Below are 19,014 nucleotides of genomic sequence, written 5' to 3' on the forward strand. Positions count from 1 at the left end.
CAAACGTGGCCCTTTTATGACTTTTGGACTTCAACTCCCAGAATTCCTCAGCCAGGCACATTGGTTGAGGAATTCTGGGAGCTGAAGCCCACAAGTCATAAAAAGGGCCAAGTTTGAAGACCCCTGTTTTAGAGCTTGCTCCAAAGTATAGCAAAGTAAGACAATAAAGAATGAAGCCAGAAGATAGTAAAGGTAAAATCCAGCCACATATCCTATCAGAAAGATTGTGATCACTCTTGAGTTTGATGTTATCACTTCCCATACAAAAAAGTAAAATGAAAAATGACAAGAGAATGTGTAAATGAAAGGCACACCATTGGCTAACACCTAGATTTTTTTTTCTTTTAATTGGGGCATTATTTTACAGAATAGAAGGGGTTCCTGTAATGTAGAGAGACCCAGGCTGTATCTAAATTGGGAGAATGGCTTACTGGAGGAGGGAAGCCTTAGGACAAAGGCTGATTCAGTTGGAAGACTGTCAATACAGCATGATCCTGATTGTATCTACAGTATTCTTCCATTTTTAGACTCTAAAGTATTGTCTGCCTTTGTGCTCAACAGTTATCCTGGGGCAAGTCTGTTGATCGTAATCAGGCATATTTCCTATGGCAGCCACTGCTTTTCTAGGCAGTCTTGCATTCTTTTTCTTAAGTGTATGAAATTATCTTTTTCAAATCTTGTCACATGTATGTAAACAAGGAGGTGAGGTTTTTTTCCCCTAATGATTTGCTGATAAACAGCAAAATACACTTCATGTTCTAATATGCAGAGGGAGGAGGTAGCTCCATATTTCTTGCAGTCTCTATATACAGATGCTGAGTGTTGTTTGGGCAAAACGTATTCTAAGATGCCAAAAAGCCATTTAATTCTGTAATTCTGTAATCTTCCTCTTGAACTCAACACACATTCTCAATACACTTTAAACATAAATAGCATGGAGACAGCTTTTTGCCAAGCATCCTTTGGTAATTTAAAAATAAGAGAATGGTCTTTACAATTTGGGTTACAAAATAGCTTCAGGTGGATATAAGAATAGGGAACTGCTCATTTTGTGCAAAAGAAAGAGGACTGTTCCATGTCATGTTCAGTCCAAATAAGATTTGTGTTCCCAGAATGGGGAGCCATAATATCTGGATTGAGATACCAAGGCTTTTTGAAAGAAGAATAGAGATGACAATTGTGTTATGAGCTCTTAAAGATGACAGATTCCTAAAAATAAAATCCTCAGTTTCAAGGAATTAAGAGTAGCATCAACATGAAGTACTCATACCATTTACCTTTGAAAGCCAAAGGTTTTCTGATCTCACTGTCAGAGACTAAGTCCAACAATTAATATTCCTCATGAGTGTTCTGTGGGAAAGAGAAAACTCTTTGGGGAAAGAGGTCTCCTACTGAAGGTCCACTAGACAAAACTAAACAGCTGATTCTCAAGAGTCTTCATGGTAACATCTCATCATACAAAACCATAAAAGAGTAAAAATGTTATTTTGTCTTTACTAGGATATCTGCATAGGCAGACTCAGAACAACATCTCTTTATTAGATTTTGCTGGAGGAAGAACAGCCGATCCTGATTCCACTGGGTGTAATGGGAATGAAAATTCAATTAACAACAAAGTGACAGGGAGGGCATCCAGAGGGGTTAGTATTGATGCTGGAATGGCTTCAACAAGACTTATTCTGTTTGGCTTATTTGGTAAATATTTGGCAATGAGGGCAGGTTTCTATATTCTGAATTATACTCTGAATTAAATAAACAGAATGGCTGTCAATCGGAGACACCTTACTATCTTATTTAGAGTACTTCTGAATGGCATTCTAATTTCCAAGGACTGTGCAGCAGAACCAAGAGCCATAACTTCTAATACAGTTTTACAAATACAGATTGATGGAAAAATAAAAATAAAATACAAAGACAGAAGAAGATAAGAAAAACATGAAAAACATCTTCTGCTCTCAAATAAAGTAAAGAACAAAGATCAAAATTTATCATTACTACAGCAATCATTAAAAAAAGAGAGAGAAACTGACATTTCCAGTCCCAACCCAATCTTCCATTCATTTAGCAATGTTACTGGGGTATAATTTCCACGATCCTTGAGCACAGGCCATGCTTGTTGGCCTTCTGCATGAGTCAAAGGTTCAATATCTGAACTTGTCAATGACAATTCCGTTAATATGAACTCTCAAGCTTCCTCCTTCCATTATATATTCAAGATGGACAGTATTTAATATTTATTTGTTATGTATATGTAGGGGTGTTATGTATATGTAGGGGTCTATACATATGTTGTATATAGTATGTTTAGGTGTGTGTCATGTATGTGTTTCACTTTGAGAGCGGGCAACTAAATTTCATTTTTGATGTATGCTGTTGTGCCCACAGTAAAAAAATGACAATAAAGGTTATCTTATCATTTCTGATCAATTGCTTTTTGAAAATAAATGTTGATCACAATAACATATTCAGTGGTAGCTACATAGATAAGTCAAAGGTTATTGCAACTTATTCCAATTAATTATTATCCTACTAACCTCTGAGAGATTTATGCATAAATAATTGAAAAGTTTTTTTTCTGCTGTTTACAATGTTGAGAGGAGGGAATGTTTACTTTGTTTTCAATTCTAGAAACTTATTCTATCCCCCATGAGATTTTAGCAATATTGGCATACTGATTTAAAAAAAATGTAACCAGTCACCTGAAAAATCAGAAAAGACATAATGCATTTAACGATCATTTTTCACATATCCACCTTAGTTACTTATATACCTGAGAGGAACGGAAAAGAAGGGGAAAGGAGAAGAGGGACAGGATGTCAGCAAAAACTGTTTGTTGTATTTACCTCCCATTATTCCTCCAAATAGCTCAAGGGGATGTATACAGTCAGCTCTGCCCTATTTTATCCTCCTAGATACTCTTTTATGTGGGTGACTCTTAAGAAATTTGCAATAGCTTCAAGGTCAGTAAAGTCAAATATTCACTCAACTTCCTAATTCAGAAAGTAGGCTACACTTAAGGAATATCCTAAATGTATCTCTGTGTGTGCGTGCATGTGCAAGCATGCATGAATTACAGAGAGAGCCCGAAGAATACAAATATGTGTGGTCAGAATTACTGTTTTTCCCTCCTCAATAATGTATGACTTTTGATTATCAGTTCTTCCCTACAGGTAATTCATCTGATTGATCTAATCCAGATCTTTTTTCTTATATTGAAGTTTTTCCTGTCACAACCACCACATTTATTTACAGGTAGTCCTTGTTTAGCAATTACAATTGGGAGTGGCAATTCAGTCATTAAGCAAAGCGAAACGGCAACCATGCTTATGTTCTTACTACAGGTTTCATTTGCTTTACAGACCTGCAAGAGTCATATATCCAGGTATTGGTTGCAAAGTTACTTTTCAATACCATCATAACTGTGAACAGTTATTGTGGTATATGAGGCAATCACTAAATGAGGACTTCTGTGCCTGCATTTATTGTTTCTTTTTAGATCATATAGAGTTTGTCTTTTTCTTTCTGGAAAAAGAAAGTTCTTTAGCAAACCTGATAAGCTACAGTATATGAGATAATAGAAAGAAGGTGAAGTTTTATTCTGAGATTCTGAGTTCAGTTATAATGGTGTGCAAATCAAACAAATGAAATAAATAATTGAATAAAGAGGAAAAAAACTGTGAGTATTTAGTATTATACATTTGAAAAGGTTAAGATAAGTCATTCTGAAGTATGAGGAAAGCATTTTATTTCTAAATGTGAATAATAATGATATCCCTGTGGCAAATAAGATACTGGAAACACACGCTAAAATAATTAATGTTGAATATTTAGTTTAATTCTAAACAAATAGACATGACAATATACAGCATAACATACATAATATGTAAGCATCTAGGGTGTAAAATCACAAAGAAATATCGCAGTTGATTAATTATACATTAAAAGTGATAAGTGATTTTAATAGGGTTAAAAATACAATTTTCAATTGCTCTTTCACAAACAATAACCCTCTTTTATAGCCTAATTTTGAAAAGCAATTAATTTTTATGTAAATAAAATTTGGGGAGAAATATAAGGTTACCAATCAAACTTATTTTTTCCAAGTATCTTAAGAATACAAAATAAAATATGGATAGTGCATGAAATTGTTTCCTTCCCAAAACATACCCCCCCACTCCAATACTTCTGGAGGGTTTCATAAACAGGGAAAATAAGAAATTAACACATCGGAACTCCCTGTTCTTTAGAAGGACATCTCTGGACAACTTAGGCTGAGTTGAACTTTCATCTAAACCCAAAGATATGTTTTAAAGACAGAACTCTATTTAGAAATAAAATCCCAAGCTAAGGTAGTTGGAAGCAACTAGCATTACAGAACATATTCATAATCAGAAAGCCAATCAACCCCTTCCTGATGGATGCCTTGTCTTTTTCAATTGAGGGTCACATCTAGTCAAGCCAGTAGTATGATAATGGCATCAGGAAAGGTCAGTCAAAGACAAGCTGTAGCTCCCTCTCTGGCTGACCTTCGGAGCTTGTGACAAATTGCTATCAGTCAATGTCAGCTAATGACAGCAGCTCTTTGGCTAATCAATTGTTCTAGAAATGATCAAGAAAACTACTCACAGGAAAGCTCATTTTCACATCAATGCCTATGAAGTATGAAAAACTCATTTTTTTAGTTTTTAATAAGCTCATAAGTAAAGCAGTTACTTGGTAACAGAGGTCACCTTATTGAAAAGACAGTACCTTTGTCTGCCTTTTACGTATCTTTTTATTACCATACTACAGTAAAAATATGCATGCTATTACAGTGCCAGAGGGCTACATAATAAAGTAGGTATCACATCATACATTTTGAAATAAATATAACTATTTCTAAAGAATCTCTGGATACAGGTTACTGATCTTTCCAAATAGTCCAACTATTAAGCAATAGTTTTATTAAAGAGATATCCAACCCTTTACTCTAGAAGTCAATTTGTGCAGATGCTTACTGGTATATCACTGTTTATATTTTAGTTTAAAGGTCTGTTATTTTTATTAGCTTGGTGGGAAACATATGTTCAAATTTGAAGAAGTGATAATTGAAAATTGCAGCCATGACTTTTAACTTTTTCTTTGAAATCATACTTTTTCTATCTTACAATACAAAGCTGCTTGGTTTAGATTCTATACTATATAGAATATCCTCTACAGTATTCCCTATCTATAGTTGATAATTCCCTGACAAACTAGGCTCAACTTAAGGAAGTCCTTCCTATATTACTCATATGAACACACTGAACAAAACTTATTTTTAGCCATCATTCTAAAGACCTATACTTTTAATTTGCATTTATATAATTACGTGAATAACAATCATGTTTTGATGTACTCTTAAGGACTTGACAACTGTAGCCACAATTATGTTTTGCTTTCTTTGAAGAGTAGGAAGTCAAAATGCATTTTAGGGCATCACATTACAGGAGTCTCTTGAGAAACAGATGTGTGGGAACAAATACATATCATTCAAACTCTTGAATTTACAGAGTAGGAGAACAACACAAATTTTATCTATATATTTAAATCTTAACTTTAAAATATTACCTTAAAAAAAATCTTTAGTGAAAATTACAGAATGATGGCAGTTTCAGATTACATATTAAATAGTGAACTGCAATGGCATTGCTCAAATGAAAATATTACAACCACTCTCAAGTTGTCCATATAGGAACAAACTAAAAGAGTGAGGGAACACTTAAGCTGTGCCATAATTGGAAGTATGTGAAAAATGAAGTGTCAGTTCAGTCAATAAAGGGCAAAGGTCAAGGGGAACTGCCACCCAAACTCTGTGCAAAATGTGCTCATTAAGACATCCAATCAGAGAGCTCTTTCCCACCTATCCCATTAGTCATCAGATATCTGACTGCTTCAGATGCCTGGGTCTGTGCTGTTATTACTTTTCTTCTTCATGTAAAAAGGCAAGCTGATGTATAAATCGTTGCTCAGTCATCTGGAACATAACGTGTGCCCCCCCCTCTTCCCATTTCATCCAGCTCTGTCTGCGAGCTGCGCAACCTCCAAACAACTGCCTTGAAATTCTCTTCAATAATAAATGGAATTGCCTGTTGCCAGTAGGTTGTCTGAACTCTTTTACAAAAGCCAAGAAAACACTGCCAGTACTGATACTTTTCCTCTGAGAAGAAACATTCATTTCCTTTTGCTTTAAAGAACAATTTTGCATATCAAGGTCTGAATCAGGGACACGAGTAGCCCAATGGGGAAAAAAATGGGCATTAGACATAGAAAGCCTAGGCTTTGGAATATTTATTAAATTTATTTGCTGCCCATCTTGTTTCAAAGTGACTCTGAGTGTCTTACAACATTATATACATATATAGAATATAAATAAATAGGAAATAATTTCAATTATTATGATCCATTAAACACAGGGATTTATTTCAGCTATATATTTAAGACATGGCACTGAATTTGCACAGGGAACTTTCAACTGTATTTGAAACCAAGAAGCAAAACAAACAAGCTGAAACTCCTTGAAAACTTCCAAGTAGGTGAAAGAAGCAAGAAGAAATCGTATTCTTACTCATTCATTCAATTTTCCCCTACATAAGGACAGACCTAAAAACAGCAACTAAACTAAATCAGGAATTCCCCTCTGTCTGTGTCAGTTTCTTTGAATTGAACTCCATAAAGTAATTTGGGTGACATGTGCTGTAACTACGCCTCAAAAGCAATACTGCTCAAGTGAAGACAGATTTCCTAATGCTCAACATGTAAAGAGTTGCAACCTTAAGTAGAGTGCTCACAACAGTTTTCGCTATTGGTCCATGTGTTTTGTCTTTGAGGAATTATATGAGGAAGAGTCTCTGGGCTGTTTTGGCCTTGAAACCTTTGTGGAGCTTTTACCTTGGATTTAAGCCTTGATGCCATCACAGATTATGTTCTTTTAATTAACATAGCTTGTGAAGTTCATTCCTGAATACAAAACAAGGTCATCCAAAGATCTGAAAGGATAGGAGAAGATTTAAAGAGATTCATCTCTTCCAAAGCCAATTCCTACCCTTTTTTTTTAACACCAGTTGGGCAAAAATGTAAAAGGGCCTTTGAGGGGAAATTTTAAATCCAAAGATGGACGTTTATGTAGCCATATATCTCCTCCTTTCCTTCCATCTGCATCTCCATGCCATATCTCAGTTCATTCCATGCCATACCTCATTCCCTTCTGGATCCAAACCAGATTTCTAAAATTACACATTATCTCTTCCATCATCATCATCTTCATCTTCATCATCATCATCATCATCTCCAGCTTATTAAATGTTAAGATTACAAAATGCTAAACATTTTTTTCTAAAACCAACCAGTATAATTTATGCATGAAGGAAAATCTTTCTTTCTTCATAGTGACTGGGCAAACAATGGAGCACTGCTCCACCATACAGTACAAAAAAAGACAGAAAGAATAATGCAGATTACTCCGCAATCACTCAGTCAGCTCTTTTTACAGCAAAGTCCCCTTCCATAAAGTTTGCTTCCTACATGGTATTCTAACATAGCACCCATCATCACAATTAAGCTTGCCCAACTGTGTGTGATGGTTTTTTAAAATAATATTCTCATTTTTTTATATACTAGAGAATATTCAGACTTGCTTTGGAAAGCTAGACTTCTTTAACAAGGATTCTGCAGAGTTTCCAACTCTAATTCTGTAGCTCATTACACCTTGCTCTTTGTAGCATGCACCTTGTCACTGAATACCTTATTGAGATAGAAGAAAATAAAGAAGTGAGCGTGCACAGTATTATCCAATGTATAATATAATTAGAAGTATCACCAGAACAGAAGGATGAGCAAATACCACACAAATAACCACAAAGTCATTCTGAACACAGCAAAACTTTTGTCAATTATCTTCCCTCAGCCCAACCTACATCAGAGAATTGTTGCTACAGAGGTATTTTTCTATATTTCTCCTTGCACTCCAAGCCAAATGACAGAATATAAATGCAAAAATAATAAAGGGGCAGGGGAAAGCATTTAGAGTGAGTGAGTGAGTGAGTGAGTGAGTGAGTGAGTGAGTGAGTGAATTAATGAATGAATATAAAAATCCAAAGCATCCATTGATAGGAACCACAAAAGTTCTTTTCCTCTTTTCCCCATGAAAGACACTGGAGCATACACACCTATTATATTGACTGCTAGTAGCGACAAATAGAATTAGGCTGCAGTCAGGAAAGTTATTCAAGGAAGAAAGTTTCACAAATGAAACACATTTATCTGCACAAATGCAATCAGTATTTTTAAAAGATATTTAAAAGAAAATCAATTCAGTTTAATTCTAGGGGTTCTTTTTACAGGTACTCCAATGATCCATATTTATCTTCTTTATCAAATTAGATTCAAGAAACTTCAACTGTTAATGGCATGCCTATTCAGTTGAATATGATAGTAGGAAGGGAAACACTAATAAGAAAAACTAAAATAATAAAAAAAGTTGCTGGAGCTGCAGTATGCATTAGGGCATCTGCATGAAACCCAATTCAAGCAAGTGGGTGTCATACAAGTGTGCAAAAGTGCAGAAAGAGTTACACATGGGGTTTTTTTGTATTATTACTTTGAAAGGCCTCGCTAAAAGCAGTATTATTCATACATTAAATCATTTAAGCATTTTTAGCATCAAAGGTGAGCACGGAGACTTTGTACTGCACTCTTAAAGAAGAGCTCACTTCCTAAAGATAAATTATGCAACAAGAAATTTAATGTTACAATTGGGATCAATATGGAAAATGTGCCAATTTTGCAACAATACATATATGAAGAAATACTTGAAAGAAAAAAAGGCCCCTTAAATTTATGTTGCATATCATTTTCCAGTAAAGTCAGAGATCAAGGGGGTTATCCGTTTCTGCGTCAACTCTTCAACAATTTGCCCATTCTGGGGCCCAGTAATTACTAGGCTTCAGTTGTGATTAAGTCAGCAACTTTTTAAAAAAATAAATAAAAAACAAATACTTAAAATTCCATATAAAGATATATGGCCTGAAAAGATATATAGTCTTGCAATTTGAATAAAAAATAGAATACTATTTCAATTTAAAAACTATTTTTATTGAACATTAAACTTTGCTATTGTAGTAAATCTTTCCAATTTTTTTAAAAAGCTAAATCACTGGTAGTCCAACAATGAATGAAACAAGAACATATATAAAAACTATATTTTAAAATATATGGGCATTGTAGATTTAGAACCTTTTTCAGTAACAGAAGAAGGTTCTTTTTAAACTCAAGCACATGAAATCAATTGCAGTTGGACCTTGCAAAAATAAAAAAATGTACTTTTTGGTTTGAGCAGTGTGTTTTTTTCAAAAAATAACTAATTACGCATAGGACATACTACATCAAATACTTGTAACAAGCAAAGAACCATCTCTTTCTCCTTCAATAAACCATTAGTTTGGCTCTGAAACAAAGTAATTGGCATTTTTGTAAAATGAGCAGAACATGGGTAGGGCCAAGAACCATGTAATTTTAAGATTTCTCCATTTAGATTTTTTAGATTAAAAAATTCCACTCTTTCTTTTCTCTCTACTGGATCCTTTCTGTCAATTACTAAGATACAGAAACAAAAATGGTGGATTCCTTTCCAGTCTGAACTAGGATCTGAATGGAATAACCATAGGGAAAATACAGCTTGATATTTTTCCTCCCTAATCAAAGTAAAACATTGATTGAGGTGGAGAGACATAGGAGAAAGCAAAGGGTAGGTGTAGAAAGATGAGCCTAAATAGAAAAGGAAAGCAGATTCCATTTTGCAAGTCTGAATTATTATACCATTGTGGTGGATTATGTTTTACAATTTAAAAGAAAACTATGCTGGGAATGTAATATACTTGTACATTATCTGCATCTTGTATGATGGCCCTCTTGTAATTTACTATCCATATAACTGAAAAGAAAACCTGTGTTCCAGAGATATCCAGGAACCAGATACAGAGAATCTTGCATTACCAATCAAAAGACATTCAGAGCTACATATTTCATCTTTATCTCCTTAATAGAGATAGAGCAAGGCTGGTGGCCCCTTCCCTTAAAAAAGATTTGCACAATAAAAACCCCATCTCCAAACAACCCTGGTAGTGAAGGTCAGGTTGAACAGATTATCAAGGACAGGCATGAATTCAAGCAAGACTTATTACATGTTTCCATATCAGATTCAAATTCCATTACAAAAAATATTTCTAAAACAGTGAAGTTATTGTGCTAGAGGCTGGAACCCTCAAAACACCAAGACTCAGAATAAAGTTCCTACCTTGTTCACTGCTGTTGTCCCCACTGTGTGATGTGTGCCCCCCACTTGAGGGCCCTGGCGTTCCTCCTGACCGTGTTGATGCTGTGTCATCATGGTCTCTATTCCAAGAAGGCTGCTAGATGGAAATTAAATAGGTTATTAAAGAACAAGTGATATCTTCCACAGCACAGAAAAAAACAATATACAACCTGGATAAGTTTCTGAAGATGACCAAAATAAAAATTAAAAGCATATTAACATATGTTAAAGTACATCCTAAAAATATTATACTGTATTTTATAGTGTTGCCTATTTTAAAGAGAAATTACCTTAGAGGAAGGAGAAATTTGAACGTAATAGTATGTATAATACAATTTCATACAGCAAACACAGGAAAATGTAAAAATATAATTTGGAATCAGGTTTAGCATACTTAACATTATGTGTCAGATGTCTGCTGCATGGTGTATGGGTAATAAGGCCAAGCTTTAGAATAAAAAGTAAATTAGAGCAACAATGTTGAATATATGGATTGCATATATTCAGTTCCATGTAGAACATTTTTGTAGTACTGAACAGAAAACAGATGTTCGTTCTTATCATTGAGCACATTAAAAATGACATTCAGATAGGAAAAAATTGGCTGTGGAATAAATTCTTAAGGAAAATAATCATGGCAACAATCCTCCCATCTTCCTTTATCTTCAGAATTTATTTTAGTTAGTTTTTAGTACTAAGTTGTTAAAAATACCAGTAACTCACTAGACATCAGTATTCATAAGTAAGCAATATTGTGATATTGTCCACAGATAATTAGGAGATGGGGAAAATAAATAAACAAGTCAACCACTATATTTCTATCACAACCAGAACTATTTTAATGACATTATGTTAAAACAATTATAATATACACTTTAGATCATCAAATCAAACAGAATTTAAATGGTAGAAGCACATATGACAAGGCTGTTCCTTTTTCCTAATTCCATGCACCAAATAGATAATCAAAATCTGCTTTTACATAATGGAAGAACTCAGATTAGAATGAAACCAGTGTCCTGCATTCTTTTCTAATTGAGGTTTGTCAGTGACTTAGTCTGATAGTGAATATGGGTTAACAGAGGAAAAGTGTTTGGAGGGAAGGGTAATGAAGAAATTAAATAGAGCTTCATCTACCTTCACTTATGTATCTTATTAACATAAACATAACATTTGCACTCCGTTATATATATCAATGAATGCAAAGTCAAAAAGTGAGTGCCTCCCATCATGTCTAATTTGTCCCCAAAGCAAGCATCTTTAAGAAGATATTCACAAACTTGTAATTCAGTCAATAAAACACAGCTTTATTGTATATGTCAAAAGCACTATAAAATTTCTTTCTAACCAATTAAAATCCCCTTTTCCATTCTTTAAAAACTTGGTAGACATACACACACACAGAGAGAAAGAGAGAGAAAGAGAGACATATGTTATGGATAAATTGCATCCTCGCAATTAAAGACAAGGCCTGGAAAAAACCCACATTGTATTTAATTCTTATGTCACCCAAACTGTGAAAGCCAAATTTGTTCATTGATCCAGTAATTGAAACACTGATGTGCAAATTCTGAAAAGGAATCCCCCCTCTGACAAACAAAATTGTTTGCAGCACACACCAGCATAAGAATGCTGTGAGAGGAAATCTGAGACACATGCTCAGAATGCAAACAGTTAATGCATAAATTTCCAGTTTGTACAACTGCAGCTTTAAAAGGGGGACTTGTTTATTCAGAGCTCTGCAGAATGGTACAGCACCCAGGGGACAGACAATGCCAGGCACAAAGCCCCGGTGCCTCAACATGTAAAAGGAGGATGTTTTTCTATGTGCTACAAATCCCACTTGAAAATATAATTAGAAAGAGAAAATGGCAAACTATTGCATTAACTGTAATTGAAGAAAAGGCTAGCAAAGCATGTGGGAGGTTGCAAGAACCCATGGGAGCTCCAGCATGCATCAGATCCTCAGAGTTACATCTCCAGGGTGCACTCATGCTATTTATGTTGCTCCTGACTACTATTGTTGACTAGTGATCTGACTTGTAATTAATAGAAAAGCCACAGATAACAAGGTAAAATATTGAACCACCCACCATAACCTCGGCAGAAGTGTTCATTAATATGATTAGAAGTATGACACTACCGCTATTCAAGGAAAAGGGTGGCTCGGAAATAAAGAATGATATGCCCTGCTATATGCTGTGGATAGCCTGTCCTCCTTTTTTGTGACAACAGACCTGAAATATTCACTATCTTTTAATGAGCTCCACTGATTTATTCGGCGCCATTTGGTTTACTCCCCCACCTCTCTACTGTGCAGGATGTAGATTAATTCAATGCTTAATTGTTTAGTAAATTCAATTTTCCACATTCTATTCTGCATAGCTTTAGCTGAAGTTCTTAAATCTTCGACAGTGAGCCCTGAGCCCCATGTTTCTAGATCTGTGCCTACCTTTTTTTCAATCACCATTTTTCTTCCTCCACCACTTAATTCACCATGAAAAGATTTTCCTTGCTGGAAATTCTGATTCATAGCTATGATCTGTGAGGCATTCCGATTCATTGCATTCCCATTGTGTTGGGTCTTAGATGCCGGGCTCTTCTTTTCTCACAGCCACGGCCACATTATACAGCCATTCATGCAAGAAATGTTGGATTCCACCTCAGTTTATCAAAAAAAATTGTGCATCCCTTGTGTTTACATTTCTGTATTCAGAGGCATCACTTAATATTTATGCCTAGTTGCACTCTGACTGAGTTTTTCTTTCTCTGTTTCAGACCTGTTGAAAACTAAGATGCTTCTAAAAGCAATGTTGAAACTGGTGTTGTTTTCAAAAGAATCCTTTTTAAAAAAAAATCAGTGCTTTTCTACGGATCACTAACCTAAACTAGAAATTATTTCTGAGTCTGATTAAACAGTAAATAGTTAATTTTTAAAAGTTAAGAAAGATAAATCTGTTGAGCGAAAGCTATCTGCCTATAAAGAATACATCCAAACTAACATGGCTCAGAAGTATCCATTTTCTTGTGCTTGTGCAACAGCAGTAAAATATTATAAATTATTGCATTTTTTGCAACACAGTTGCAAATATATGCTTTTTGAATATTATAAGATTACCTTCTCATTCGTTAAACCTACATTAGCATATCTTTGGAAAGGAAAATAAGCAAGGAATACTTTCACATAGGTTGTATTCTACCAGCCTATGGGAAACTATATAGTCTGTGTTTACTATATTCTATCCTTCTGCAGAATGGAAGAACCAGGTTTTATTTATATTACATTTGAAAATAAATACTGGAAGTTTCAGTTTAATAGCTTGTGGTTTGTGGAAATATATTATTTATTTTAAAAAAGCACATATGTTACATAAATCATTCTAACAAAACTGCCCTCCAAATAAGTCAAAACACAGACATTTTGCTATTCATGGTTGATATTCTATATTCTCTCAACAGGATAATGTTGAGGATATATTTTCACAGGATCTGTCCACATTTCTAATACACCAGCTTCCAAATGAAAACAAAGAATGAACAAAGATTGCTAGCTCATCAGTCTGATTAACACTGATTAACCTAAGGAATCCCTGAGATCAGTTTTCCAATTTGTACAATATTTTCCCATATTTCTTCATAGATACAAATAGCATATCCTTGTGCTAAGGTAGATACAGACATGCCTTGTATTTATTTTAAAACAGCTCCCGGGGGGGGGGAGAGCTAGGGAAATACAACTTACTATGCAATAATTCCAATATAAAAGGTTAGTATCACCATACACCAGTCATATAGAGCAGCACTCATATGACTGGTCCCCTAAAGCCCATAAGGACTTTTAAAAGAACACATTCTAGTCTCAGACTCTGCAATGCCCCATCACCATATTTCTTTACCATGATAATGGCTTGATATGTTCTTACATATCACATCTGACCATTAGGATGGTTCCCAATACAATAACATCAACATACCCTACTGCTTACAACTCTGGCATAAAATCTTTTTATCTATCTGTCTACAATGGCTTTGAACATTTTAAGAACTTTTTAATCTGCAGAACAGCTAACACAGGGGTGTCAAACTCGCAACGTCACGTGACGTGTCGCAACATATCACGACTTTTTTGCCATTGCCGGCAATGGGGTGGGCGTGGTTTTGGCATGACGCATCCGGCCCGTGGGCCGGCAGTTTGACACCCGAGCTAACAGATTGTCCTATACTGCTGGTACCTCACTCTCTTGTCTTTTTTTTTAACCTTGAGTATTAGAAATGAGAGCAGCCAATCTTAAAATCACATATTCTATCAAAAGTAGTATAGATAGATGGATGTATTTAAATTGTACAGAACTTCATCACAGATATCATGTTCAGTATAATATACACTGCATATAATCTTAGGTGCCATTTACAGAATATTTGACAGATTTGTCTTGATTTAATTCCCTCAACCAAATTAATAGTTCTTAAATTCAGCAGTGAACTATGAATTCATTGCAACAATGGACTGAGATCTATGTAGAAGATATGCATGCAGCTATCTAATTTGTAACATGTAACCATGTCAGGCACAGCAACAAATCTTGATTCTCCAGATATTTAACCCTATATTCAGGAACTTGCTTACAGCGGAAACTCACAGATATGACACTACTAGATAGGTTCCTTTTTTGCAAACAAGATAGAATTCATACATATAGGGAAGAACGTCTTACTGCGAAACACAGAAATAGAGCCATACATAAGGTTTAAATTCTACACTTTCCCCCAAGCTTGAGATTGGAAGTTACTTGGTCAATGTTTATATAACTGTTCTACTTAGATGTAACCCTAACTGCTGTTTCCTGCCATTTCAACTTCAGCCCCTTAAATGCCAACTCTATTTTGCTGCTGTTTGGTCAATATTTAAACTTTGTATTGAAATAACTTTTTCTGCAATTTTTGTTGTTTGCTTAAAAACTGATGATCATGATGATGATCAGCTCTGATGGCTCCTTCTAGCATTAAAAGTGTTTATACATATTAACTTGCATAAATAGGACAGCCTATCTCAATACTGAAGGAAATAGTGTAGAGGTTTAAAAGTTGGCTCGATTAGATTATCTATACAACTTATTGAAAGGCAGGATTCAAATTAGAGAATTTCTGAATGGTAGATGAGATCCTCAGCTACAATTCTACCCTCATAGAGATAAGATAATTCTTTGAACAACATCTATGGTTTCAAAAATGAATCAACTATTCTCCACTGTAACATAATGTTTAAATTGCTATATTTATACAGGTTAAGAATTTTTCTCTTTTTACAATAGGCAGTAAGGATATTAAAAAAAGTATTACTTTAAAAACTGACTGTGATGTATTATAGGTAAGAATAAGGTATTGTTTATTAAAATTTGGAGATCCTACAACTTATACAATAATATGTACAGGAGCAGGAGCAAAGTCTAATATTACTTGAATCAGATTTATCAACATTCTTGACAAATACAGAAAAATTAGACACAGCTAACTCATATTATAGATTAATAGTATAAATCTTCTCATCTTTAATTCTAGCATTTAAGCTACAAAACTAGCAAATTGCCAATATGCTTCCTAAGTCAGCAGGAATCATAGTTGCCTTTCATGCAGTAGACACAAAAATATAGTCATTTGAAGGGTACATATGCAGAAAAATTGTCATGAATTTTTCTTGTAAAGAATTCGACATAAAACAAAGCAATTTTCAGCAATACCAAAGCATTAGGCAAACCAACATGGAATACAAGTAACAAACTAAACTGAATGATACTCCCAAAATGAGATCCATCTCAAAGGCATATCTATCCATTTCAAAGGCATAACAACAAACAAGCAGTAGAGCATTGCCTCCCACACACAGGTTTATACACTCATTGTATACAGTTCAACAGGTAAAATTATTTTTTTAATGACAAACTCTGAGTGGCAATTTCTTGCTAACTTGTATTTGGACTCTCAGCTTACATCAAAAGAGCTGTGGTAAGAGGGTTTTTTCTTCTTTTTCTTCTTCTTCCCTTCCCTCTTTCTTCTTAGGTACTTCAGTAAATTATTGAAGGAACAGAATTCTCAGTCTTTTTTAAAGATGTACATGGACTTGGATTGTTGACCATTCGTAACAATTCCACACACAGAAGCTCCAGTGTCTACCTGTCTTCCAAGATACCACAGCGGGATACATTCTTATATTTAAGATTATAAATTCTATTTTGTAAATTACTCAAGGGGTTTGGCTACTGCACAGTACATCAGTGAAATAAATAGACAGTAATGCAGTAATTCTACATAATTACCATAAGTAGGTCCAACATTGCTTATTCTGTGCTGCACAGTCACTATGTACCAGCCACTAGCTGGGCATCTTAGTTTTCACTGATTCTTCAAATACAATATGAGAGAGGAAGTTCAGTTATGAAATTGTGACAATCAAAGTGGTTGCTAAAAAGAGAATGTTTAAACTGATTGGATGAAAATATTTCACAGAAACTAAAAGAAAGAATATTTGAGAAAAAGTGTGGATGCTGAAAAGTAAGCAAATGCTATGAAACTGAGTGGATCTTGGTCCCAAGGAAAACAGTGGGAAGTAGTTCAGATGTTTGGACATTGTGGAAAGAGTAGTAGCAAATATCTGGAAAATGAGAATAAAATGGGGAAAATATAGCAGTTGTGGGGAGCTTAGGGGTTGTATAGTAAATGCGGACTGAATTTAGTCAATTAAATTCAAATAATGCAGACTTTGGTTATCTAATAATTTATAGTTATCATTTCCACACATGCATCTGTTACAAAGAAACTGCATCGACCTCTAAATTTAGATAGCTTGTTTACGGACGTGGCAAGATGTATATATCACTCACCAGTAAAAATTAGGGAAAAATTATAATGAACTGGCCATGGTGATATTTACCATAGCTGGAATTTGTTTAATTTCCATTTTAGATGTCCTATGAAAATCCCTTACTCATCATTCGTCAGTTTTTGATCTTTGATAGGTACAGGTAGTCCTCAACATATGACCACAGCTCAGCACAAAAGTTCTGTTGCTAAGTGAGGCATTTGTTATATGAGTTTTGCCCCATTTTTTGACCTTATAGTCACTTTTTTCTGTGCTGTTGTAACTTTAAACGGTTACTAAATGAATGATTGTAAGCCAAGGACTACTCATATCCCTTCCAATAATCATCTTCTCTCATATAGAGTGGAATGTAAATCACACAGTCTTTACGTGAATCCAGCTTCCCGAATTATTGCAGACAGCTGGGAAGGTTGCAAATTGTGATCACATGGCTGCAAGATGCTGCAACTGTTGTAGATGAAAGCCAATTCCCAAATGCTTGAATTGCAATTGTATGACCACAAGGATGGTGCAATGATTGTAATTTTGAGGATAGTCATTTTTTTGAGGCTGTTGAAATTTGGAACCATCATTAAATAATAGTCGAAGATTATCCGCATAACTTACAAAGATTAGAACAGTGCAGGCAATAGTATTCCCTGATTCACTATGGAAACAAAAATTGGACTTTGAGGAAGCAGGATAGGAAGAATATTTGAACTTTGATGTTGGAGAAAACTCCTGAGAGTATCATGGACAGTCACAAACAAACAAACAAACAAACAAAGATGTAATTGAACAAAACACCTCTCACACAATGTACACATGACCAGGTTCTCACACAATGTACAAATGACCAGGTTCAAATTATCATACTTCAGACACATTATGCAAAGACCCAGCTTTTTGGAGAAGGTTCTAATGCTGGGAAAGTTGGAAGAAACGAGGACAACCAGCAACCAGGAGGATGGACTCAGTGGCAATGAGCGCACCACTGTTAAGTCTTGACACCACTGTTAAGTCTTGAAAGATCAGGTTAGGGACTGATCATGGAGAAAATGTATGTATGTGTCAACACTGATTTGAAGGCACATAATCAATTAATCAATAGGAATGATAATGCCAGAGAGGAACTGAAATGAATGCTATCAGTCTAGTGCTAGTGGCTTCAACACTGCCACTGCTCAACTAACCACTTAACAGCTGATCAGCTCCCAGATAGGTATTATTTGTATCCACCATTGATTCTAATCAGTGGCTCTTTTCCCTCTAGAATTTGTGGAGGCCAGATCTAAGCTAATTTTAGATATGCTTCCTTTTTCTTTTAACTTTCATGCCATTTTATTTATTTGGCCTAGACACCACCCAACTGCAACGAGTAGCTAGCTCACAGCCTAAAAACAAGACCACAAACATACACTAAAAATAGAGCATAAAACAGTAAACAAGTTAGCGAATCTGGTCAGCAACCACAAACAAATAAAATATCCAACAACAGGCTCCAACCACCCTAGCCCAAAGCAATTAGGGTGGAAGCCATCCAGACCTCAGTAGGAACCATATTGCAGAAGGCAGGTGCTGCAACGAAGAACTTCCTGAATTCTGATAGAGGGCAGTTTAATCAAAGGAACCCGGAATACACTAACCCTATTACACTGACATGGCTGGTCCAACATCACAGGAGATAAGCAGACTCTCAAGTACCTGTGTACGATTGTATAGGTCATAATCGGCACTTTGAATCATACCCAAAAGCAAACTGGCAATTAGCACAGCTTGCAAAGAAAGCCTGCACAGGTATAATGGAGCATGCCCATCACCGCCCACG

At 35.1% G+C, this 19,014-nt stretch overlaps 1 protein-coding gene across 1 annotated transcript in view; it reads right to left on the reverse strand.

Annotated features, from left to right (window-relative positions):
• The window catches only part of LOC107282894 (homeobox protein Meis1), a 78,767-nt gene that overhangs the window by 30,587 nt on the left and 29,166 nt on the right, over window positions 1–19,014 (reverse strand). The window contains exon 7 of the mRNA XM_015810732.1: window positions 10,313–10,424. Within this exon, the coding sequence (XP_015666218.1) occupies window positions 10,313–10,424 (112 nt within the window). The remainder of the gene's footprint in view (window positions 1–10,312; window positions 10,425–19,014) is intronic.

The sequence above is a fragment of the Protobothrops mucrosquamatus genome, unplaced genomic scaffold, assembly GCF_001527695.2.
Source record: "Protobothrops mucrosquamatus isolate PMUCROS unplaced genomic scaffold, P.Mucros_1.0 scaffold15, whole genome shotgun sequence".
Taxonomy (NCBI): domain Eukaryota; kingdom Metazoa; phylum Chordata; class Lepidosauria; order Squamata; family Viperidae; genus Protobothrops; species Protobothrops mucrosquamatus.